This window comes from Schistocerca americana, chromosome 1 (assembly GCF_021461395.2).
Source record: "Schistocerca americana isolate TAMUIC-IGC-003095 chromosome 1, iqSchAmer2.1, whole genome shotgun sequence".
NCBI classification, from domain to species: domain Eukaryota; kingdom Metazoa; phylum Arthropoda; class Insecta; order Orthoptera; family Acrididae; genus Schistocerca; species Schistocerca americana.
This window is the reverse complement of record NC_060119.1, coordinates 286554599-286582068: the sequence shown is the minus strand read 5'-3', so window position 1 is coordinate 286582068 and position 27470 is coordinate 286554599. Positions and strand designations below refer to the sequence as shown.

Below are 27470 nucleotides of genomic sequence, written 5' to 3'. Positions count from 1 at the left end.
GATTGTTTTGACCCTCCCTCAGCATCACTTGTCTGGGTGTCCATCCAGGTGGGATCTCCCCAATGTTGATGTGGTTGCTTTTATGGCTGTCTTTGTGCCTTGCACCTCACCACATGGAGGTATTGATGCAGTTTTCCAGAATATAACTGCAGCCATTCTATTGGCAGCTGACTCAACAATCTTCTTTTCATTCGGATCTCTCCCCTCTCTGCCCTCGTCTCAGAAGACAGTACCTTAGTGAACCTGCAAAATTGCCATGGCAATTAGAGGTCACAAGCGGGCTCTCCAACTCCGTAAGCGATATCCATTGATAAAGTACCTCACTGCCTTTAAACAGCTCTATGCACAGGTCCTCCACCTCATAAAAAGACAGGAATGGCAATGGGTGCGGTATATTGCTACCATTGGACCATGTATCCCTCCTTTGCAGATTTAGGCAAAGATTCAACGCCTCTATGGACATCAGTAACCATGGGTTTACCTGGTATCTCTGTGAATGATGATGTCTAGACTGATCCAGATGCTGTTACAAAATATTTTGCTTTTCATTATGCTTAAGTCTCTGCATCTGAGAATTATCAGCCTGCATTTTGTATCCTCAAATAGTGGGTAGAGTGACTCCCTTTACCATTTACTACACATCACTTGAAACCTTATAATGCTCCATTCAGTGAGTGGGAATTGCTCAGTGCCCTAGCCCTCTGCCCTGACACAGCCCCAGGGCCAGACTGCATCCACAGCCATATGATCAAATGCTTGTCAGTGGATTGCCAATGTCACATCCTTGACAATTTCAGCTGTATCTGGAGAGAGGGCCAGTTCTTGTCTCAGTGGCAAGAAAGTGTGGTCATCCCAATGCTGAAACCAGGTAAACACCCTCTTGAGATGGACAGCTGTCAACGTGTTAGCCTTGCTAATGTTCTTTGCACGTTGCTCGTATATCTGATGAGCCAACAGCTGTGTTTGTACCTTCAATCTTGTGGTGTTTTGGCTCCATCCCAGGGTGATTTTTGCTAAGGCCATTCTACTGCTGACAAGTTTGTCTCTCTTGGGTATGCCATTTGGTCAGTTTTTTCTCGTTCCCAAGATCTGATCAGTATATGACTTGCATACAGCTTAAGACACCACCTCCAACCCCCCCCTCCCCCCCCCCCCCCCCCCAAATATACAAGAGAATTATGTCCCATATTTGTATTGGGTATCAAATGGTCTAGCTACAGCTGTGGGATCTACAGTGTCACCCTCCCTGTATGCTGATGAGTTTTGCACTATTGCTCCTCAACTGTGGGTGGTGTTGAATGCCATACGAAAGTATGGTCCTGGGCTCTCACCGATGGCTTCCGGTTTTCCATTGCCAAGGCATGTCATACACTTCCATCAGCAGTGTACCGTCCGTCCCCAATTTTTTTTAAAAATTAGTCTCCAATACCCAGTATATGCGACTGCCCCATCTGCAAATATGCTTGTTTGTCACACCTAATATTCCTCGCTGTCTCAGTAACACCAGCTGGGATACAGACTGCTCTCTACACATCTGCGGCTCTACAAAGCTGTGAACTTGTAGCATCTTGATTATTGAAGCCTGGTGTATGGCTCAGCATTACCTTCAGCTTTGTGGATGCTGGACCTGATGCACCATTGTGGGATTGGACTTGCGACAGGTGTCTTTCGGACCAGCCCTGTGAACAGTCTACTCCTGGAGGCTGGTGTCCCTACCCTACAAATCAGGCATCAACAACTGCTGCTCACCTAAGCAATACACATTCACGAACCCATTGAGCATCCGAACTACTGTAACCTTTTACTTGGTAGGGAAATCTATCTCTCACAACAGAGGCCAATGTCTGGAATCACGATTGAAGTTCACTAAAGAAGTCTCTGCTCTGAACTCCAGTTTCTCCATTGTCGCCTCTTGTCAGGGAGAAATTGCATGTGCCCATTTGGACAGAAAGACTCAATAGACCCTATGGTACTTCACTGTCAGTTCCTTGACGTCCATGATGCAATTCCATGCTCAGATGCGGTGTACACAGATGGCTCTCGGTTGATGGACAAAATGGTTTTTGCGTACACACATGCAAATGGAGTAAACTATACTCCTTGCTGAACAGATGGAGTGTATTCACTGCAGAATTGGTGGCCATTGCTCAAGCCCTCAACCACCTTTGTTCTTTCACTGGTGAGTCATTCTTAACTGGCAGTGACTTCTTCAATAGACTTCAGGCTCTTGAAAGTGCTACCCTCGACACCAGTTGGGTGACTATTCAGGACCTACTGTATGACCTTCACCATGCTGGTCAGTTGGCCATCTTTGTATGGACATCAGGTCATGTTGGGATCCCATAAAATGAACAGGATCACTTGTTGGCCAAGTTGGCTATCAGGATGCCGACTTTGGAGACGGAGATACCAGAACCCGACCTTCAGGAAACTCTACACCAATGATTGTTGGAGGACTGGATGTGCCCTGGTTTCTCCAAATAAACTGTGAACCTTAGAGGACACCATGACCCTTTGGCAGTCTTCCCTTAATGTTCTTACAGAGAACTGACTGTCCTCTGTTAGCTTTGTATTGGCCACACTTGGCTGACCTATGGCTACATACTCCAGCATGAGGAGCCACCCCACTGTTGTCTCATGGTGGCCCATATCCTACTGGACTTCCCTAATTTGGCCACCTTGCGGCGAAACATTGAACTTCTGACATGTTACGTCTGCTCCTATCAGATGGTTTTTGTTCCTTTCTGTGACATAGGGCATATTAGCCTCGTTGGCTGCTTGAGGGACTGGAGGAGTACCTCATTGTAGGGTATGATCTGAGGGGCCCATGACTGCCCTTGCTCAATGGTAGGGCCTGGCTCTTGCTTTTTCCACCTTTTTAAATCATCTTTAGTTACATCCGTTGATGGTTGACTTGACTAGTCATCATTGTTTGCTTTCCTTAGATTCAATATTGTCCATGTAGCTAGTTCTCTTATTGTAATGAAATGTGTGGAAGCAGTAGTCGGATGCAGAGGGTGTCTCTCCAGTCGCATAACATGTCCCGGGAGCCTCCATCTGCTTTCCCGGCAGGGCAACTCGCCCACCTTCTCGTTTTTACCCCTCTCTCACTTCTTCCTGAGTCTACCTTTTGGCTTTCTTGACTCTCAAATACAATAGAGTCCACTGGGATTTTTCTTTTGGGTCCTTCCTCTTTCATTACTATTCCTAGCTTGACACACAGAAGCCTCATAGTTCGTTCCCTTTAACTCTTATCAATCCGTCCAGCCATCCAACAAACATGAGTAAGTCAGTGCTTGTGTAGTGCGATTGTGTAGGAACAGGTGGTTAGGATTAGTGACTGAATTGAAAATTTGGTTAAAGTAATGCTCATCGGAGAAGGCAGTAAGTTGCCCACAGTGCAAAAGCTGATTTTTCTTCTTCTTCTTTTCCATCCAGCAGTAAAACATACAAAAAAATTGCAGCACTCATTTCATGTGGACATAATTTAAAATAAAAATGTGACATACAAGTTTCAAAGTTCATTAGATATTGTGGCAAAAATGGTGGAAAATGAATATGAAACTCGCCACAGTGGTACACATCTTAAAAACTGAATGGAAGAGCCAGTAAAAATGAAAGTATTAGAAGAGAACAGTTTCCGGTGTGTAAAGATTGACTCAGTGTGCAGTGAAAAAGATTGGAATAAAGTGATGTATGGAAACTGAAAAAAACTTCAAAATCCTGAATACTAAACTGTAATGCATAGATTACATTAAAAATGAACAGAAATTTTAAAGAATGTGAGAAACAGCAAAGTGAAAAAAGTTAGTCAGGAGAAAATTACAATTGTGATAACTGAATTGTAACATGCCTCAGGATACAGTGTCGTCTTTATATTATTCAATTAATTCAGCATTTACAAGGTGTGTAGCCACTTCAGTCTAAAGCTAAGAACGGGCGCTGATAACCTCGCAGTTGTGCGCCCTAAAACACTAATCATCATCATCATCATCATCTAAAGCTAAGAAAAAAAATTTCAATCTTTGTTTCCATGTCTCCGTTTCCTCTTGTCCTCTGCCTGTTCAAACCTGCACATTTGTTCGGTTCTTTATCCAAGTGGTCAGGCCATGTGTTGTAGACTTTGTGTGTTAGTCCACTATAGTACTACCTTCGTCCTTTTTCTGTCCTTTTTTGTGCAGCATGTCTAAATTATTTCCCTTTTAGAGCCTTTACCCTTTCCACAATATCCTGAACTCATTTCTTTTCCTAACTTTCTTAATGAGATCAAGGAGTGATCTTGTCACAGCTCTCTGAGATGTCTGAAGTTTTGTTTTGAGAAACTCATTTAAAATCAAAGTTTCAGTGTCATATGTTAGTACAGGCAGAACACACTGTTCAAAAACAATCTTCTTTTAAGTTTGTTGGCATATTGGATTTAAAAACAAGCTGCATTCCTCTCATAAGCCCTCCAGAGTAGCATGATTTGGTGCAAAATGTCAGATTTTAGGTCTCCTTGGATATCAGCCGACTGTCATAGGCATATATGTTTGTTGCAGCTTTTTAGAGAATTCTTTTTGACAGGTTTATTGTGAATCCCATTTTTTCACTACTTGATAAATCCTTTATACAGGATTGATATTCTGTCGTATTGTTAGCTAGGATTACTGTAACATCTGCAAGTGTAAAGTTCATGAGTTTTTTCCAGTTATTCTAATTCCCCTTTCTTTCCAATTAGTTTTGAACATAGCCGTCTCAAGGACTGCTGTGAATTCTTTGGGGATATAGGGTCACTCTGTTTTACTCCTCTTCCAATGAAAAATTTTCTTGTATGTTATACTATGCTGATAGAAGCCATCAAGTTATTATAGTTGCTCATAATATATGTATCTTGTTTCCATATGTTGTTCGGTCAGTGCCTGTATAACTGCATTGCAGCTGACAAAATCAAAAGCCCTTTCAGAATCTGTCAAAGCTACGCGTAGTGGCATTTCATATTCATTTGCTTCACTAATTACTTCAACTGCCCTGATTTCAGCTGTTAATTTGCCCGGTTGTGTAGTACCTTTCATTGATCCCCCAGTTATTTTTCCCCGAGTTGTCGTGTTCATTTTTGTTAGTTTTTTTTCTGCTGACTGTTCCAACCTCATCTGAAGAGTCCGCTGTAATTCATTCTTTTACATTTAATTTATCCGTGTTGATAGTTGCTTTTTTTGAAAACTAGTATTGGTTTCCTTCTTTCTTGCTGGATACTTGTGCACACTTTCACTCTTACCAGTCTATGGTCATCACCAGTATTCAGTTGGTTTTAAAACTGAAATATCTTTGATTATTTTGTTTTAGTTTGCAATAATAAAATTTATTTCATACAGAGACTCGTGATATGGACTTAATGTCCATTTTTATGGTGTTTCTTACAATCATTGTTCATGATGAAAAAATTATGCTCTTCAGCAAACTGAACTATCCTTTTGCCTCTTTCATTTCTCCTGTTGATTCCAAGGAAAGCTATAGAACTTCAGCGTTCTTGATTCCAACTTTGACATTTAAATCCCCAAATATTAGTTGAAGATGACTATCTTATCCTTTATCATGTATGTATTTTATCTGCTCATAATACTCTTGAATTTGATTTCAAAATTAATGTCATGTAACTTAGTATCTGATTGCATGTTAATTATACTGTGATTACTGAATTTTTAGTAAGATCATTTTTGATGATGTCATAGATTATGTAATAAAATGTAGCCATTAGCATAAATCTGTTATTTTATGCTCAAAAACGGTATATGACATTATTAAACAAGTTTTTTCCTTGAAGTGGTGGAATCCTGGGTTAATGACTTCTCATTTTAATTTTTCATTTCCTATCCAGAAGCCTTACGCAATTTAGTACGCATACCTTCGAAAACCAGGAAGATTATGAGACATGTATTTGGATGTGTAGAAAGTTAAAGCTAGTATAGCATCATTCAATTTAGTTGCTGTGAGAGCTATGGAAACCGTGGTCTGATGTCTGTCAGATATAAGTTCAATAGTTTCTACTTGGTCAACATACTATAGTTATTAGAAAATTCTATCAGTATTTATATTTAGTTGTATGAGAAGCCCATTTCTAGTTTACTTTTTATTGTGCATTGTAAATGTACCATTGGGTGACAATAGAAAATGAGATACATATTTAAGTACACGCACCTATCTGTATGTACCTTGGCATATTAGAACTGTAACCTTACTGAATAATATTCTAGGCATACAATTTTATTTTTTCCTGTTTCTCACTGTATTAATATTATTAACTATCTATAGGCACTTTGTCTCCCTCGATTGATGTGTACTCATTTGGAATGTGTGCACTGGAGATGGCAGCACTGGAAATCCAAGGAAATGGTGACTCTGGTAGTCTGGTAACAGATGACCACATAGATAGGACAATAGATTCTTTGGATGACCCACAGCAGAGGGATTTTATTCGTCAGTGCCTGAAAAAGGATCCGCAAGAACGTCCAAATGCACGGGAACTTCTTTTTCACCCTCTTCTGTTCGAAGTCCATTCTCTGAAGCTTCTGGCTGCCCATACTTTGGTGAACACTACAGGTATAATTTGTGCATAACCTGAAATCATTTAAATCATAGCTGTTAAGGTAGTTTAGGGAAAGCATCATGTTAACAGATTTTCACAAGAAACAAATGCAACAGTAATGGAGCAGCCTGTCAGCGTGACAGCTGCCACTGTTGGCTCTTCACATTTAAAATTATAAAGCAGTCTTTATTAGTTGTGAAAGCTGCTAGCAACCAGTATATAAGGCTGTCTCTCTCTCTCTCTCTCTCTCTCTCTCTCTCTCTCTCTCTCTCTCTCTCTCTCTGTGTGTGTGTGTGTGTGTGTGTGTGTGTGTGTGTGTGTGTGTGTGTGTGTGTGTGTTTTTCTGTGCAGTGTATCTTAAAATAACATTTAAACAGTGAGTACAATTTACGTAACAATCAAGTTTTTCTATGGAAGGAATTCACTCATAAATAGAGAAAATCTTAGGAGAGACTCAAGGTTGCTGTATTCTGTCACATATAACTAAACATTATTCAAGTTCTGGAATAAATCAGAGAGAGACTGAACATAACTAAACATTTTTTCCTGAAGAGAAAAGCTGAACATACAGGGTGTTTCAAAAATGACCGGTATATTTGAAACGGCAATAAAAACTAAATGAGCAGCGATAGAAATACACCGTTTCTTGCAATATGCTTGGGACAACAGTACATTTTCAGGCGGACAAACTTTCGAAATTACAGTAGTTACAATTTTCAACAACAGATGGCGCTGCAAGTGATGTGAAAGATATAGAAGACAACGCAGTCTGTGGGTGCGCCATTCTGTACGTCGTCTTTCTGCTGTAAGCGTGTGCTGTTCACAACGTGCAAGTGTGCTGTAGACAACATGGTTTATTCCTTAGAACAGAGGATTTTTCTGGTGTTGGAATTCCACCGCCTAGAACACAGTGTTGTTGCAACAATACGAAGTTTTCAACGGAGGTTTAATGTAACCAAAGGACCGAAAAGCAATACAATAAAGGATCTGTTTGAAAAATTTCAACGGACTGGGAACATGACGGATGAACGTGCTGGAAAGGTAGGGCGACCGCGTACGGCAACCACAGAGGGCAACGCGCAGCTAGTGCAGCAGGTGATCAAACAGCGGCCTCGGGTTTCCGTTCGCCGTGTTGCAGCTGCGGTCCAAATGACGTCAACGTCCACGTATCGTCTCATGCGCCAGAGTTTACACCTCTATCCATACAAAATTCAAACGCGGCAACCCCTCAGCGCCACTACCATTGCTGCACGAGAGACATTCGCTAACGATATAGTGCACAGGATTGATGACGGCAATATGCATGTGGGCAGCATTTGGTTTACTGACGAAGCTTATTTTTACCTGGACGGCTTCGTCAATAAACAGAACTGGCGCATATGGGGAACCAAAAAGCCCCATGTTGCAGTCCCATCGTCCCTGCATCCTCAAAAAGTACTGGTCTGGGCCGCCATTTCTTCCAAAGGAATCATTGGCCTATTTTTCAGATCCGAAACGATTACTGCATCACGCTATCTGGACATTCTTCGTGAATTTGTGGCGGTACAAACTGCCTTAGACGACACTGCGAACACCTCGTGGTTTATGCGAGATGGTGCCCGGCCACATCGCACGGCCGACATCTTTAATTTCCTGAATGAATATTTCGATGATCGTGTGATTGCTTTGGGCTATCCGAAACATACAGGAGGCGGCCTTCCTATTCGCCAGACATGAACCCCTGTGACTTCTTTCTGTGGGGACACTTGAAAGACCAGGTGTACCGCCAGAATCCAGAAACAATTGAACAGCTGAAGCAGTACATCTCATCTGCATGTGAAGCCATTCTGCCAGACACGTCAAAGGTTTCGGGTAATTTCATTCAGAGACTACGCCATATTATTGCTACGCATGGTGGATATGTGGAAAATATCGTACTATAGAGTTTCCCAGACCGCAGCACCATCTGTTGTTGAAAATTGTAACTACTGTAATTTCGAAAGTTTGTATGCCTGAAAATGTACTGTTGTCCCAAGCATATTGCAACAAACGGTGTATTTCTATCGCTGCTCGTTTAGTTTTTATTGCCGTTTCAAATATACCGGTCTTTTTGAAACACCCTGTAATAGCGAGAATCAGTATCATATGTTGCTCTGAACACAGTAAAAGTTCTGAGAAATCTACCTTATATTTTGTTTATTTACACACAACATTCTGAAAATTATATAGTGAAGGAAAGCCTTCAGGGATTAATGTTACACCAGCAGGCAAAAGATGCCCTTTTGGCTGCTTCTGTAAAGTGTACTAACAATCAGTTGCAAAATGGTTTAAATGGTTCTGAGCACTATGGGACTTAACATCATAGGTCATCAGTCCCCTAGAACTTAGAACTGCTTAAACCTAACTAACCTAAGGACATCACACACGCCCATGCCCGAGGCAGGATTTGAACCTGTGACTGTAGCAGTCCCGCGGTTCCGGACTGTAGCGCCTAGAACCGCATGGCCACCTTGGCCGGCAATCAGTTGCACTTATTGACGATCTCCATACATTTATAACTATGGAAATGACTTCAAGAGTCCTTCTGTTGTGTATTATAAATCAGGAGAATAAGGATGGCTAGATGACAAATGTTGTAGGGATTTAGAAGCAATTATACTGCCTGCAGCAAAATTAAAGATGGCTTTGGAGAAGAGAGAAGCAGATGTATGAATATGAAGAGCTCAGTTGGAAAGCCAGTCCTAAGCAAAGAAGGGAAAGCTAAAAGGTGGAAGAACTACCTAGAGGATCTATACAGGGGAGAACGTGAAGGCAGTATTATAAAAATGGAAGAGTGAAGGGGGTGTATATGAAGATAAGATTGGAGATAAGATACTGCGGGGAAAAACATGATAGAGCACCAAGAGACCTAAGTCGAAGCTAGGGCCCAGAGTAAGAAACATTCTGTCAGAACCACTGATAACCTAGGGAGAGCCAGACATGATAAAGCATCTTCCATCTGATGTGCAAGATGTAGGACACAGGCAAAACAGTCTCAGACTTAAAGAAATATGTAATAATTCCAATTCCATAGAAAGCTGATGCTGACAGGTGTGAATATTATCAAACTAAAAGTTTAATAAGTCATGGCTGCAAAATGCTAACACAAATTCTTTGTGGAAGAATGAAAAAATGGTAGAAGCTGACCTCTGGGAAGATTAGTTTGTATTTCAGAGAAATGAAGGAAAGCACATGGCAATACTGACCCTACGACTTACCTTAGATCTAGAAGATACGTTAAGGAAAGATGAGCCTACATTTGTAGCATTTGTAGACTTACAGAAAGCTTTTGATAGTACTTAGTGGAATACTCTCTTTGAAATTCTGAAGGCAGCGGGGTAAAATACAGGGATCAAAAGGCTATTTACAACATGTACAGCAAGCAGACAACAGTTACACGATTCAAGGGGCATGAAAGGGAAGCAGTAAGCAATGGTTGAGAAGGGAGTGAGACAGGTGTGTAGCGTGTCACCACTGTTATTCAGTCTGTATATTGAGCAAGTAGTAAAGGAAACAACAGAAAAATTTGGTGTAGCAATTAAAATTTAGGGAGAAAAAATAAAATCTTTGAGTTGCTTTGCAGATTGATGATGCAAATCTGTCATAGACAGCAAAGATCTTGGAAGAGCAGTTGAATGGTATGGGATGAGTCTTGAAAGGAGGATATAAGATGAACATCAACAAAAGAAAAAAAATATTGGAATGTAGTCTGGTTTTGAGGGAACAAGGCACACAGTAGTGAATGAGTTTTGCTATGTATGTAGCAAAATAACTGACGATGGCCGAAGTACAGAAGATATAAAATGTAAAATGGTACTTTCTAGATCAGCATTATTGAAGAAGAAAAAGTTGTTTATGTGGAATATTGATTTAAGTGCTAGGAAGTCTTTCCTGAAAGTATCTGTACAGAGTGTAGTCATGTAGGGAAGTGAAACGTGAATGACAAACATCTTAGACAAGAAGAGAATATAAGCTTTTGAAACGTGGCACTATAGAAGAATGCTGAAGATGAAACGGATAGATCACGTAATTAATGACGAGGTACTGAATAGAATTCGGTAGAACAGAAATTTGTGGCACAATTTGACTGGAAGAAGGGATCAGTTGATAAAACACTTTATGAGACATCAAGGGATCACCGATTTAATATTGGAGGGAAATCGGGGGGGGGGGGGGGGGGGGGGGGGTTAAAATTACAGAGGGAGACACAGTTGAATACAGTAAGCAGATTCAGAAAGAAGTAAGTTGCAGTAGTTATTCACACTTAGAGGCTTGCACAGGGTAGAGTAGCATGGAGAGCTGCATCAAATCAATCTTCAGACCGATGACCACAGCTACTACAAAAAGTAGAGAACAACAACAACAACAAAAATCAGGATAATATGTGTATCAATAGAAAAGCATTCTCTTACACTACACAGCTGCTGTTTCCATCTACTACATAATATTGAGCATTTATGTAACTGCAGCATTTTCAGAGTACATTGTTAGCTGTCCTTATGTTGGAAAAGATAAAGCTTCTCTAACAACATTAATAATGAAATTCAGACTAACATTACAAAGTGTAAATATTCTGTTTGATTACATTATTTTTTAAATATGTAGGGATTTTCAGTTTCTTGCCTGTATCTGCTGGAAATGACACACAACCTCTCGCACCAGAATATAATATTACGTTCTGAACCCAAGACACAGTCACAGTCTACATTGAAATGACTTCTTTTTTCTAGTATTGTTTTGAATTTCTTATTCTTGGGATAACACTCATTATTAGCAACAAATGTCATTATGGAGTATATGTAATGCCATGTAAAAATAAGAATTTTAAGGTCCTTAAAGAAGTTTCTGCAAGATGTTCAGTTATCAACTTAACATAATATACAGCACACATTAGCAGTCTGTGTTGCCCCAGAATGTTAAACTACAGGTCTGAAAGTATGCACATTCATACAGAACCTCTAATATAAATTGTGAAACAGGCAGAACTGACCTATGTTTCATTTATGTAAAATTCACTATCTAATGCTACCTTAATTTGTTACCAAAAATCGGACAATTGAAAATCCAGGATAGGCTGTAACAATATTATGAAAAGGAAAGTTGCTACTCATCATGTAGTGGAAATGCTGAGTCGCAAATAGGCACAACAAAAAGACTGCTCACACATGACTGCAGTCTTTGGCAACTGAAGCCACACTGTGGTGTGTTGTAGAAATATTTGTTGTAGTATGAACAAATGCTAACTAATTATTTCAAATTAAATTAACTGTTTAGTCCTGTTCCCTTGGCAGTTACTGCCATGCTGTAAAACAATATCTTGATTGTGATACTGAGAGGTCTTATTAACTATAAAGATGTCTCAAGGCCATAAACACAATATGGAAATTTCTTTGGATTTCCAAACTATGGAGGCAGCCTAGCTACAGGTGCATTGCAACAGTGTTCACAGCAGCAGAGGCATCTTGTTAGCACCTGACTTGATTTTGGCATCTCGAGTTCATGTGGCCATAAGATGGGTAGCATAACAGACTCTCGTCACTTGATTGTATAATGTGAATGCTTTACTCACTATTTTTGTACGAATTGTTCATTCCACAATGAACGGCATGTGCTTGTGGACTTCATTTTTGAGCAAGTGCGTGACTGATTACATTAGTGCATTTACTATAATTTGCTATGCCACTGGGCTGTCTTGCTGCACTAATTTACATTATGGCAGTATTAAGATAACATAATATGTGACCAAAGCATTCAGTTCACTTTCATCTGATGCTTCTTTTTAGTAACTGCACTTTTTAAAAAAAACTTGTTTCCAGTTATTTTTATATACACATATCAACCAGAACATTAGGACCACCTACCTAATAATTGGACGGCATGGAAGCACTTTGGTCTTGGTAGGGCGCTGAAGGGAGTTGGGACTAAACACACGCACGCGCGATGCAATGAGCTTTGATGCCATGTTCAATTGCATCCCAGATGTGTTCGATCAGATTCAGTGGTCTGCAACCACTGTATGATACTCCTTGCCCATCATGGTGCCTTGTACAAGCTCCACTGGACCTATGAATTTCCACGTGAATGTTCCCCAGAGCATAATGGAGCTGCTGCCAGCTTGTCTCAATTCCACAGTGCCGGTGTCAAGGAGTGGTGCCCTGGAAGAGGACGGATTTGTGCCTTCCCATCAGCCTGATGGAGGAGGTATCAGGATTCATCAGACCATACAACACTCTGCCACTGCACCAACATCCAGTGCTGATTGTCACATTCCCGTTTCAGTCATAGTTGTTGATGTCATAATTTTAACATTGGCACATGCTTGACCCATTGGCACATGCTTCCACTTTCTGTTCACAAACTTGTACTCTGCTTAGCATTAAAGTCTGATGTTAGTTCTGCCACAGTTTGCCACCTGCTTTGTTTTACCAGTCAGCCCAGCTTACGACATCCGACATCTGTCATGAGGGGTAGTCACTGAACCCCATGATATCTAGACATGATTTGACTTTCACTGCAGCACTCCTCAAACACCCAACACGCAATAAGTCATGCAGTTCCCAAAATGCTCTTGCCGAGCCTCTGGGACATCATAATCTGCCCGCGGCCAAACTTGTATAGATTGTGTGTGTTCACCATTCTACAGGTGGACAGCATGTTCACTGATACTATGTGCACCATGCGTGTGTCTTATCAGTTATTCTTTTCCAAGGGATCCTGCTATTGCCTGGATGGAATTGTATTGATACTAGGTTGGTGGTCATAATATTCTCGCTGATCATTGTATATAAAGAATTCTAGATTTTGTTGCCCTACTCTTCACTTTCTCTGAGCAAAATGGCACAGTTGTTATCAAATTGCAGTTGAATTTGGGAGGAGCTGAGTTCATATCCCCACCCAGCTGTTTCAGTTTTGATTGTCTGTGGTACCATAAATGGTTTACTCTTTAACTGCTGGAACAGTTCAGATGAATAAATTTCATGACCAATCTATGTCCAGACTGAGGTTGGGCTCAGTCTGTAATGTGTGTCTGTCATTGAATGGCTGTGTGTCCTCTTTATCTACCTTCCTTAGTTATTACTACAGTGTTGGTACCAATGTATGAAGTACATAGCTCACACTCATTACATAGTATTTCTGTTCTTAGTGTAGTATGGCATAATTACATACACTGTAATCATGGTATTTCTGCCTGTTTTTGTATTTGCATTATTATTATTATTATTATTATTATTATTATTATTATTATTGTTATGTACTAAGTCAACAACTTTGCTTCCGCCGTTTTTTCTCAAAGTTCGAGACTTCATTGTGAAAAACTTACGAAACATTTAGATTCAAAGTATTGGCCGTCGCTGACCACTGCCTTCCCCTAGCTGTAGGGCAGCATACGAATCCTGGGAATCTTTTGAGATGAGCCATGAATCAATCCAATTTGGCACTTGTTCACATGACTGCAAGTACTAGTCAGCTAGGTCGTGTGCCATAGATCAAAAAAGGTGGCAGTCAGAGGGAAGAATATCCGGAGAATACAGCAGGTTGGGTAGAACTTCCCACTTCAATGTTTCCAAGTATGGTTTGATGGGATTTTCGACTTGGTGTCGTGCACTGTCTTGCTGCAAAATCATTTTTTCATGTCTATCACTGTATTGTGGCCGTTTGTCTTTCAGTGATGGGTTCAAACACATCAATTGCTTTCAATAACAATCTCCTGTGATTGTTCCTGTCAGTTGCAGCAGCATCAAAAACTTTCTCTCTTTCACAACCATGTCGGTCTTCAACGTCAAAATCACCGTTCTTGAAGCATGGAAACCGTTTTCTGCAAAGTTCTGTCACTAACAGGCATCTCATCATAGGTCTTACCCATCTTTTTATGAGCCACAGCCGCAGTTTTCTTCATAACAAGGCAGAAAATTAAAACCCCCTGCAGATGACGAGAATTGGGCTTGTAAGTTGACATATTCAGCCGAGAATAACTTTAAGATGCAATCAAAAATCGACTAATATTTTGATGGTGTTATGTTCTCAAATGCCTAAGCTTACTGTATGACACTTATGACCTACGATTTCTGCCACTACTTTCCACTAATGTTGTCTACTGAAAAACGGCGGAAGCAAATTTTTAGACCTAATAGATACATTTGGATTAAAGGAGACCATACACCAAAAAGCAGAAGCTCTGAGTTTTCAATAGGTGCACACAAAAGAAACAGAAAAGCCAGCTGAACTAACAGTGCAGGGCCTGCTATTTTTTCAGTTTTTGGGCAGGTGGGGTGATTGTGGTGGGGATAGTGTCAGTTGGGGTGGGCAGACGTAAGGCAGGGAGAGAGACTGGGGTGGGTGAACAGTGGCTCAGAGCGAGGCAGCCAGTTTGTCAGATAGAAATGCGTGAGTGAGTGGTTGCAGATATAGGGGCTGGCACAATTGTAGCAGCTGGTGATAAGCGGCACATGCTGATAGCATGTGGGGAGGTGAATTTGGAGGGGTGACCAGACAGAGGAACAGGAAACTGTTGAGTGGAAGGTGCAGGGACTGTGGGTTACCTAAGATTCAGGCCAGAGTGATCATGGGAGCAAGGAATGTGTTGTAAGAGTAGCCTCATCACCCTGTACCCACCCCGCCTGACACTACCCCACCACTACCAATCCACTTGCTGAAAAATAACATCGACACCGATAGCTCAACTGGCATCTCTCTCTCTCTCTCTCTCTCTCTCTCTCTCTCTCTCTCTCTCTCTCTCTCTCTCTCTCTCTCTCTTGTGTGTGTGTGTGTGTGTGTGTGTGTGTGTGTGTGTGTGTGTGTGTGTGTTTTACTCTAGCTTGTCAAAGGATAGCTCTGAAAGCTAGCAAGCTTACTTTCTTTTGAGTGTTCCTATCAACAAATCGACCTTCTGATTTTTGTTGAGTGGTGTTTGTTAGTCCAAAAGTAGTTACATTCTACAAGAAATTTCATATAACTGTTATTATCACTATCATCATCATCTAAATAATAAAACAGAAAAACCATAATGTATGTCTGTTTGAACTTGCTAATCTCCAGCTCTATTAGATGAATTTTCGTGGGGGTTTTCAAAGGTAACTTACGTGTAGCTTTGGGCAGCATGTAGGCTTCATTTCATCAAAATTGTTTTTGGTGTTGGTGGGGTGGTGGTATTGTAATCTACAGTTACACTGAAAACAGTTTGCTCAACTTATTAGTCAGATGTTTAATCATCCTGACATGGTACATCACAGAACCAATAGATGGTGCTGTTAGTTTGTTAATAGACCAAAGAACCAGTAGATCACACTGTCAATTTTTTTAAATCAGTGACAGATGTATTTTTGGAAGTTTGTCAGTGACAGAAATGTGCACCAAAATCTTGACAAATACAAACAAACATTGAATTTAGTTGGCTGGTATATACGGATGTTCTGATTTAGTTTTGTGTATTAAAAACTTAACGACATTGTTGTGCATCTTTAGATAGGCTGTATTTATATTCTTCACTAGGAGAAAAGATTTATTAAATTTACCTTGTGATTTGTGTGCCTACCTATTATCTTTTGATTTCATTTTGTTTACAATTAAAAATGTCTAGAAAACATGGGTCTTTCTGAATACATTAAAACGGCTAAAAGACTGAGGACTATGCGGCCTGGAGAATCCAATGAAAATCGTGAAGCAAGACTTTCAGTGGCTCGAGAACTCACTCTGTGGGAACTCCTCCCGAAAGAGAGGCACAACATAATGCTGATTGAGAACATCACACATTATCTTGCTCCTTAGAACTCTTCACTCGCAGAGGTTTCAAAGTCCTTTTCAGTGTAACATTGTGCACTGTCCAGTCACATTTATGTGGCTGGCTTTCAAAAGATGTGCAGGAGGAGAGCCATTGAGATTCTGGAAGATACTGACATGCCAACTCCAGTGCTGTGACCAGTTGTGCTATATTTCTCGGTTGAGGATCCATAATGCGAACAGCCTGTTCAAGGTGGTACTACGGCGTCTTGATTAGGTTTAAATTTGTGGAGTTCAGTGACCATTTAAACTTGTCCTAATGCTGTTGGAACTATGCATGTACACTGTGAGTAATGTACATGTTGACTTGCCCTGCTGTTAGATGTAATTATGCTGAGGGAAACAAATGACATGTATGGGTAGACATGGTCACCAGGGATAGGTGCATGCTTATCTTGATCCACTGTGCCTTCAAGAATGACGAGATAACCCAGGGAGTCTTGATTAGGTTTAAATTTGTGGAGTTCAGTGACCATTTAAACTTGTCCTAATGCTGTTGGAACTATGCATGTACACTGTGAGTATTGTACATGTTGACTTGCCCTGCTGTTAGATGTAATTATGCTGAGGGAAACAAATGACATGTATGGGTAGACATGGTCACCAGGGATAGGTGCATGCTTATCTTGATCCACTGTGCCTTCAAGAATGACGAGATAACCCAGGGAGTGCTACGAAAACATTCCCCAGACCATAAAGTTGCAGGCTGTTTGCTTTCAGATGTTTCACACCATACCCAACGATGGCTGTCCACCTGATGGAACATACAATGAGAGTAAGCTGAAAAGGCCACCAATCACCACTCAGTGCATGTCCAGTTGCAGTAATGGTGTGAAAATTCCACCCTTTGTCACTGATGAAGAGCAGTCAGCATGGGTGCAGTCGTCTGTTGCAGAGAACCATGCATGGCAGTGTTTGCTGAACAGTCATTGAGGAGGCACTGTTTGTAGCCCTTTGGTTCATCTGTCTGGTCAGCTGCTCAACAGTTGCAGGTTTATTCACCTGCACACATTCCCATCATTCAGCCCTCTCATCTATTACCCCTGGTGCAACACATTTACCTCGGTACTGGTATTGGACAGTGCTATTTTACCATGCATGGTGTGCTTTAATCACAGCAGCATGTGAACAGTGTTCAAATTAGCCATTTTGGAAATGCTTCCACCCTGTCCAGAAAGCCAATGATCATGCCCTGTTGGATGTCGGATAAATCTTCCCATTTCTGCAATACAACGACGACTGAACATGCGTTACACACCCTCCACTGCTGCGTTCAATGAACAAAGTAAGAGCATATGGACTACCAGACCAGTTGTGTGATTAGATTGAAGAATTCCTAGATAACAGAATGCAGCGTGTCATTCTTAATGGAGAGAAGTCTTCCAAAGGAAGAGTAGTTTCAGGTGTGCTGCAGGGGAGTGTTGTAAGACCGTTGCTATTCACATTGTATATATAAATGACCTTGTGGATAACATCAGAAGTTCACTGAGGTTTTTTGCGGGTGATGCTGTAGTATATCGAGAGGTTGGAACAATGGAAATTGTACTGCAATGCAGGAGGATCTGCAACGAATTGATGCGTGGTGCAGGGAATGGCAATTTAATCTCAGTGTAGACAAGTGTAATGTGCTGCGAATACATAGAAAGAAAGATTGTTTATCATTTAGCTACAATATAGCAGGTCAGCTACTGGAAGCAGTTAACTCCATAAATTATCTCTAAGTAGGCATTAGGAGAGATTTAAAATGGAATGACCATATAAAATTAATCATTGGTAAAGCAGATGCCAGACTGAGATTCATTGGAAGAATCCTAAGAAAATGCAGTCCGAAAACAATGGAAGTAGGTTACAGTGCACTTGTTCGCCCACTGCTTGAATACTGCTCAGCAGTGTTGGATCCATACCAGATAGGGTTGATGGAAGAGATAGAGAAGGTCAAACAGAGAGCAGCGCACTTCGTTACAGGATTATTTAATAATCGCAAAAGCGTTACGGAGATGAAATATGAACTCCAGTGGAAGGCACTGCAAGAGAGACCCTCAGTAGCTCGGTACGGGCTTTTGTTGAAGTTTCGAGAACATACCTTCACCGAGGAGTCAAGCAGTATATTGCTCCCTCCTACGTATATCTCACGAAGAGACCATGAGGATAAAATTGGAGAGTATAGAGCCCACACAGAGGCATACCAACAATCTTTCTTTCCACGAACAATAAGAGACTGGAACAGAAGGCAGAACGGATAGAGGTACTCAAGGTACCTTCCGCCACACACTGTCAGGTGGCTTGTGGAGTATGGATGTGGATGTAGATGCGTCCTACCATCTGTGAGTGGTTGTTGCACATTGACGTCAATCATAGGTTGTGACCACCATGTAGAAGTAGAAATTTTGAAGGAGAGGCACAGGCTAGTGAGTTTTCATACCTTGAGTCATGCTTGTCCCTAAAAATTTACTATTTTGATTCAAATATGTTCAATTACTGTTGAGGATCTGTTATTCCGTGATATAAACAGTGCACAAGGCCAGATGCTGCATGTTGATGGCAAGGACCTTAGTGACAATTGATATGCACATGGCCAGCACTAGTGGCTCTCTCCCACATTAGTGAAGCAAGCGAGCTCTTCGTTCATGCCCCCAATATTACTAATTCAAAAACTGTATACATTGAAACTTCATAATGCAAAAATAAATTCCAGCATACAGAGTCTCGGGCACAGCTGTAAATAAATAACTGGCCAGTCGTAGGTTTCTCATCCAGTTATTATTACAATGTGTAACACTTGGTAGTTACAGGAATGCAAAGCCTGAAAATCTCTACATAAAATGATAGTTGCTTTGGAATTCATGCAATTTGTATGTTCATTCCTTTCATTCTTCCATATTTCGAACTTACCTTTGAAATAATTTTTGTGTTGGTTTTTTAGGCAGCATTTCAGAAACTATAACAGATGAGGTCACACAGAGGCTTTTTGGTCCTGATGTGGTTGTGGCGGAGATCGTTCATCCTGGAGGTTCATGTGTTCAGATGAGAATGGCGGATATTCCTGTTGCAGAGAAACTGGAAAAATTCGTCGAAGATGTTAAGTTAGTATCTAGTCCATTTGTCATGGGAAGCCTCTATAAAGATTTTTCAGATGTGGCTTTATTGAATAAATTGACAGTACGATGCTTTGAAGTGTTTCTAAAACTTCATTTTTTTAATTTGCTTTTAATTACCCTGTGATGTGTTATGTATTGTAAACATACAATTTTAACCCTTCCAGATTCGGTATTTATCCATTAACGGCATACTCGCAACAGAAACCACCACCACCTCGACAGAGAGCCATATCACCTGAAATGGCAGATTCTGTGAAATCTGTTACACCTGAGCCTGTAGATGTGGAAACACGCAGGGTTGTAAACATGATGTGCAATGTGAAGCCTAAAGAGGAGAGCTGCAGTGAACTACTGGTTTGTACATTGAAATTTATGTATTTCCATTTGCTTGACATGTAGAAAGAATTTCAAATAGCTGACTTAATAATTAAACATACAAATTGTTTAGTAAATTATGCATTACAAAGTTCAGTGAGCCATTTCTCAATAAAGCGTATCTGAAATATTTTCAGATGACAATTCTGCTGCGGATGGACGACAAGATGAACCGCCAACTTACGTGTTCCGTGACAGAAATAGATACGTCACTGCTCCTTGCACAAGAACTAGTTCACTTTGGATTTATCAATGAAGTATGATGCTAATTTAGTGTAAAATAAGATAGTATTAATTTTTGAATTACCAGTAAGCACAATACTTACAGTATTTGTGACAGATGAGATGTTTCCACTGAACAGCCACTGAAACAGTAAAAGGTTGCTACGTTAGTTTTAAAGGGTTGTAATATTAAAAAGAGAAACAAGAGTGATTGCTGTTACTACCAGTAGCTTGCATACTTTGTGGGAATTTAATCACCTGAAGATTGCAGCTGCTCCCTGAATAGTCTTGGTTCTGGTTTGGTAGTTAGTCACACGTGTAAGAACGTAAGATCCACCCTATTTAACCTTGGGCTAATATAAATGATTCATGAAAAACAATGGCCTGTATTTAATTATTGTGGATGGAAGAGTTGTGGGATGCACCTTGAATTGGAAGTGGATGAGGCATGGATGAATAACATTTATGGAGTCCTGTTTAGTGTAAAATATGGCAAATAAGTAAACTGTGGTTGGTACAAACACACTGAGCTGCTCGCTGTTTTTATACCAGAGGAAATTTACTAGTATAATTGCACGCTGAGATGCCAGAGATATTGAACGCTTCAGTAGTAACAACCGGAGCAAAGCTGACACGTACAAATAAAATAAACAAACTTATGTGTTTAATAATGTCCATATGGGATCTTAAGTTAATATTGGGACTGTTGCAAACCAAATGAGATAGACTGCATACAGTCACTACTGATATTTATTTCTTCCATGGTGTTTTTTGAGGGTTTTATTCCCTTATGTTGAAGTGAACGTATTAATTACATTACTTAAATCTAGGTGAAGCAATTTTAAAAACATATCTGTCAAGTGTTTCACAATTGTTGTGTGCTGTCCTAACTCTGGGTTCCTATTCAATCCGTTATAAATTATTTACAGTAATTCATAGTCAGAATAACCTTAGCCCAAGTACATTTGAACAGAAACTTCATTACGTAACAGGTTTCAACAGGCAAAGAACTTAACTAGTGAAATTGAATGTTAAAGCTTGTGGCATTAATGATGACAGTTTGATTGGTACACAAATATTTTCAGCCCTTAATATAAGTTATTTAACTGTTTGACTACTTCAAGCTTATTATGATCATAGTGAAAAGCGCCATATGTATCTTGCACATTTGGAATGATTGCAGCAAATCTGTCAAGTGTGTTATAACATGTTATGCTTTATGTGGCTCTTACATATTACAATACAGCTTCTTCAAATGCAACTGATGTAAAATTTCAAGAACATCAGGAATGTGATTTAATATTCTGTATGTTAGAACTGCAGCAATGTTGCCTGTCTTCACAGTAATTTACTTTACAGTTTGTTTGAAGAAAAGATTGTTCGTATTCCAGATAAGATTAGATTACAGACTCTCATCATTCCATAAAGCTTTAGTGAGGAGATGTCTGAGAATGTGGAAAATACTTTTATAAAGTACACAATACACACTTGCAAAAGTACTGCTTTACCAGTGTTTATCCCACAGTTGTTAATGATGTGGTAAAAAAAAGAAAAAAAAATTACGCATCAGTCACAAAGCTTGCCATTAAATCATTTTTTAACTTATTAAAGTGCAAAATGTAACATGTGTCATCAACATAAAAAACAGGAACAATATTCAAGGCTTATTTTAACAGATTCCATAACTGCATTGAAGCTGTGGTGAAGTCAGATAACATACACTATTCATGTTAAGTGATACAGTGTTGCTAAGTTATTCATCGGTGGAATAGGAGGAATTGGCCACCAATAAAGTCCCTGTAAACTATATTTATTTGCATTTTAGGGCCTTCATTGAATTTTTAGCTTCAGTCAATTTTATAGAAAGGGTTTTTAGTTCCCTGTCTTGGATCTGAAATTTTTATATATTTAAAATAACCCTCTCCGTTGTCTATCAGCCTTGGTTTGTAATCTATGTAGTTCATCTTTGAGCTTTTTATGTTGTAATTTTTGTTTTTTGAGTATGTTGTTGTAAATTGTAGGGATGATAAAGTTCTTTGGGATCTTGATTTCATGTCCAAGTGATTAAATATGTTGCTTCTTGGTCATACTTCTTACCTGTCCTATTTTCTCATAGATTTTTTCATTAGACACTAGTTTTCGTTGTCCATTTTTGTGGTAATTTTTGATGTAAGTATTTTCTGGTTATTCTTATTTCTGTCTTGAACATTTTGTTTATTTCTGTAGTGTCAGTTGTTTTACAAATGGTTCAACTTAAAAATATCACATACCATGGTGTTCCTGTTTCGTTTCACATTTGTGGCTGTTTAACGGTTTCTGTTGTTGTATGTCTTCTTCGTAATACATTGCACTTCGGTCTGTTTATTCATTCTGTTTTGCCGCATAGGTTTCTTTCTCGTGTTATTAGTTAAGATTTCTCAAAAAATTTAAATTTTTCTAACAAAGGAAAATCCAGGATGGAATGTAACAATATTATTAAAAGGAAAGTTGTTACTCACCATATAGCGGAGATGCTGAGTCACACATCGACACAACAAAAAGTCTGTCGCAAATAATGCTTTCGGCCAGTACGACTGCAGTCTCGGGCAACTGAAACCACATTGTGAGCAACAGCACCAGTGCATGATGGAAGTGGCGACTGGGTGGTGTTAAGGAGGAGGGTGCGGCAGGGAGGGGGAGGGATGGTAGGGTAGGGGTGGCGGACAGTGAACTACTGCTGGTTAGGAGGAGTACAGGGGGGGGGGAGAGGGTAGTGGAAAAAAGAGAAGTAAAAAGACTGGGTGCAATGGTGGAGGACAGTGACTAACGAAGGTTGAGGCCAGGAGGGTTATGAGAACATAGGATGTATTGCAGGGAAGTTCCCACTTGTGCAATTCAGAAAAGTTGGGATTGGTGGGAAGGATGCATTAGCACATGCTGTGAAGCAGACATTGAAATGAAGGATATCATGTTTGGCGGCATGTTCAGCAAGAGGGTGGTCCACTTGTTTCTTGGCCACAGTTTGTCGGCCATTCATTCAGATGGACAGTTTGTTGATTGTCATGCCCACATAGAATGCAGCACAATGGTTGCAGCTTAGCTTGTAGATCACATGACTGTTTTCACTTGTAGCCCTGCCTTTGATGGGACAGGTAACATTTGTGACCTGACTGGAGCAGGTGGTAGTGGGAGGATGTATGTGACAGGTCTTGCATCTAGGTCTCCTACAGGGGTATGAGCCATGAGGTAAAGAGTTGGGTGCAGGGGTTGTGTAGGGTTGGATGAGTATATTGTGTAGGTACGGTGGATGGCGGAATACCGCAGTGGAAGGGGTGGGAAGGATAGTGAGCACTGCATTTCCATTGTAGGGACCAGGAGAATGAGATGGGCCCCACAGTGGACACACTTCTTTGCCACCAACCCTATCAATCAGATTGAACCAAAGACCAATGTTGAACACTGCTTAACTTAGTTCACTCCTCCATCCAACTGTAATCCACTCACACTGCCCCAAAATCACCTGCTGTTAACTTTCCAGGATTTCTTAACCTTCAACTTTGCCTCACCATCATTCTCCAAATCCCTCAACATCCAAACTAACCTTACATCCGCAGAAAGAAGAGCACTGCACCATCCTAAAACTGATCCTTATCTTAAAATCGTACCTCTGGACAAATGCTCCCCCTGTTGTTATCAACTGAAAGGATTACCTGTCAGAAGGACTTTACCAGCTGTCAGATTCTTCCACCTACAAACCTTGCCACAGTGAATCCATTCCAGAAATCCAGTAGGATCTCCAGTTACTCCTCAAATCCTTAGTCCCATCCCAGAAACTATCCCCGGAGTCCATCTGTCTACTTACCCCCACCACTCCTCGCACTCTTACTTTCTATGTGCTTCCTAAAGTCATAACCTAACCACCCAGGACACCACATTGTGGCCAGTTACTGTACCCCACTGAGAGAATCTCTGCTCTGGTAGAACAAAACACCTGCAAGCCATTACCCGGAACTTACCCTCTTGTACATCCCTAAAGCCCATAGCCTTCTTGCTCTTGAACACTACCTTTCCCCATGCAAGACGAATTCCAAACCAACAACCTCCTTCCTAGTCACCATGACCAACTATATCCTCTCCCACAATTACTTCTCCTTTGAAGGCATTACGTACAAACAAATCTGGGTTACAGTTATGGGCACCCGCGTGGCACCCTCCTATGCCAACCTATTCATAGGCCATCTAAAGGAACCATTCCTAAACACGCAGAATCCTAAACCTCTCACCTGCTTCAGATTAATTGACGACATCTTTGCTATCTGGATCAACAGTGAGGACACCCTATTCACATTCCTCCAGAACCTCAACTACTTTTCTCCAATTTTCTTCACCTCGCCCTACTGAACTCAAAAAGCTATATCCCTAGATGTTGAGCTCCACCTCAAAGATGGCTACATCAGTACCTCCGTCCATATCAGACCTACTAACCACAAGCAATACCTCCACGTAGACAGCTGCCACCCATCCACACCAAGAAGTCCCTTCCGTACAGCCTAACCACCCATGGTCATTGCATCTGCAGTGACTAGCAGTCCCTCTCAATATATGCTGTGGGTCTCACTGAAGCTTTCACAGACTATAATTAGCCTCCCAACCTTGTCCAAAAACAAATCCCCTGTGCCTTATCTTTCCAGTCTCCCACCACCTTCCAAAATCCCACCATCTGGCCATAGAGGAGCATTCCCCTCGTAACTCAGTACCACCCAGGACTGGAGCAACTGAATTACATTCTCTGCTACTGTTTCGACTATCTCTCGTTGTGCCCTGAAATGAGATATGTCCTGCCGACTATTCTTTCCACTCTTCCCACAGTGGTATTACACTGTCCACCAAGCCTACACAATATACTCATCCATCCTTCCACAACCCCAATTCCCAACCCCCTTACCTCATGGTTCATACCACTGTAATAGACCTAGATGATAGGCCTGTCCCATACATTCTCCCACTGACTCTTGGTCAGGTCACTAACATCACGTATCTCATCAAAGGCATTGCTACCTGTGAAATCAGTCAGTGATCTAAAGGCTAAGCTGCAACCACTGTGTCACATTGTAATGTGGACATGAGAACCAACAAGCTGTATATCCCCATGAATGACCACTGCCAAATTTTGGCCAAGAAATAAGTGGACCACCCTGTTGCTGAGCACGCTGCCAAACATGACAGCCTTAATTTCAATGACTGCTTCACAGCCTGTGCCGTATGGATCCTTCCCACCAACACCAGATTTTTTGAACTGCGCAGATAGGAACTTCCCTTTCAATACATTCTACAGTCTCGTAACCCTCTTGGCCTCAGCCTTCGTTAGTCACTGTCCTCACCCATCCAGCCCCTTCCTTGTTCCTATTCCAGCACTACACAGCCATCATCCCACCACCATGTCCTGTCTTTTTACTTCTCCCCTTCTCCCCTTTCCCACTCCCCCCCCTCACCCGCCCCCAACCACCCTCTCTCCTGCCCTCAGTCTAGTCTGTAGCACACCACCGTCCGCCACCCTACCCTACTATCCCTCTCCCTTCCATCCCCAGCCTCCTCCTTACCCCCACCAAGTTGCTGCTCCCAACATGCATTGGTGCTGCTGCTTGCAGTGTGGTTTCAGTTGTTGAGACTGCAGTCTTTGTGTGTGTGTGTGTGTGTGTGTGTGTGTGTGTGTGTTGTATTTTGACGAAGGCCTTACTGGCTGCTAGCTTTATTTGTGACAGTCTTTTTGTTGTACGTATCTGTGACTCATCATCTCCGCTATACGGTGAGTAGCAACTTCCCTTTTCATAATTAAATTTGTTTAAGATTTTTATTTCCTGTTTTATTGTGATAGCATTATGAATGTTCTGTCATTTGATTTGATTTCTATTTTTAGATGGATATGCCGATACCAAATATTCTGAGCTGTTTTCTGTAGTGAATTAACTTGCTGCTGGGTTTACTATGTGTAACTGAAGAGGAGAGCATGCTCATTGTTGAATTTCAGACAGTTAAATTTATATTGTGTTTGGGCATTACATTTTGCAGGGTGTTACAAAACTATTTATTCAAATTAATACAGGATGTAGAGAACATCAAAACAAATGTACTTAGTTATGGTACATAAGGCACCTGACAACAGTTTATGATGCTAGAGATGATTTACACACCAGATAGTTTAGCAAGCTATTTATAGAAGTGGCATGCACAGGAACTTCCTGAGTGCATGACCATTGGCATGTTCACATGCAGTACTTTGTCGTACCATTGACTGTCATGTCCGTAGACTTCCGCCATGTCTACTACGGTACCAGCAGTGATGGCAGATCTAGCAGTAATGTCTTCCTCTGATTCCACAGTGGCTTCACAAACCAGCTGCTTCACATGCCCGCCGAGGAAGAAATCTGAGCTCTTTAGGTCAGATGACCTGGGTGGCCAGACCAAAGAGCCATCTTGGCCAATCCATTGGTTCCTATAGGTGGCTTTCAGAAGATTACTCACAGCAATAATGAGATGGGCTGGTGCTCATTGTACTAAAAGTATAGCCTTTGTGTAATATTCAGAGGTAATCCTCCAGCATTTCTGGTGACAAAATGTTCCACAAAGATGCGATATCTCTGTCCATTGAGCGGGAGTGGAAGAATGTCTAGACCTATCACCAAGAATGCTGGCCCACAGCTTAACATCGAGCCACTGTTGATGAGCAAGAGGTCAAGTGCCTTGTGGATCACATGTGCCCAAACATGTGTTAGTGGATATTGAATCAGTCTTCTTGAGTAAACAAAACCTTGTTGGTGTACAGTACCTCGGATAGAAATAAAAGGTGCTGGGCAGTCTCTGTCTCTTCTAAAAATCATTGTGTCAACTGCACACTTTGGGGAAATTTTTAGGTACTAGTGCTGCCACACAGTGAAGATGCTGGTCATGTAACAAATTTCTCACAAGGCTATGTCCGATGCCAAAGGTGTGTGCAGTACATCATGTACTTGTAGATGGAGTGTCTTGGACATGTTGCAGAATTTTGTCTCCTATTTCAGGAGTTCAAACTGTTTGGTTTTGACTTGTATCATCCATACTAGTGCAGGAAGTGCTGTTTGATGTTGTGGAACCTATCAGTGTGGAAAGCTCTTTTGATACTCTCTCACTGCGGCTTGTGCATTTCTGTTCACAGACTGGTATACTAGAAGCATGTCAAGATTTCAGCATACATAAACTGCTCCATGTTCACTGCTGTGAATGTTCACTGCTCTTGTCACTAGACTGTAATGATTGCGACCGGATAGGTTTGTTTACAAAGAAGTCACCATTATAGTTCCAAGACGGTGATGCTTGCAAATGAATCTGTGTGTTTCCAAGCATACATTAGAGCCAACAATCTGTACGGTACACATTCCGAGGCGGAGACACAGAGCAGCACA

The 27470-nt window shown here is 41.0% G+C and overlaps 1 protein-coding gene across 2 annotated transcripts in view; it reads left to right on the top strand.

Moving 5' to 3' along the window:
- The window catches only part of LOC124594509 (nuclear receptor-binding protein homolog), a 423006-nt gene that overhangs the window by 368695 nt on the left and 26841 nt on the right, over positions 1-27470 (top strand). For both annotated transcript variants that reach the window (XM_047132885.1, XM_047132893.1), the window contains 4 exons: positions 6289-6576; positions 19281-19440; positions 19620-19809; positions 19968-20087. In XM_047132885.1, coding sequence (XP_046988841.1) covers positions 6289-6576; positions 19281-19440; positions 19620-19809; positions 19968-20087 — 758 coding nt within the window. The remainder of the gene's footprint in view (positions 1-6288; positions 6577-19280; positions 19441-19619; positions 19810-19967; positions 20088-27470) is intronic.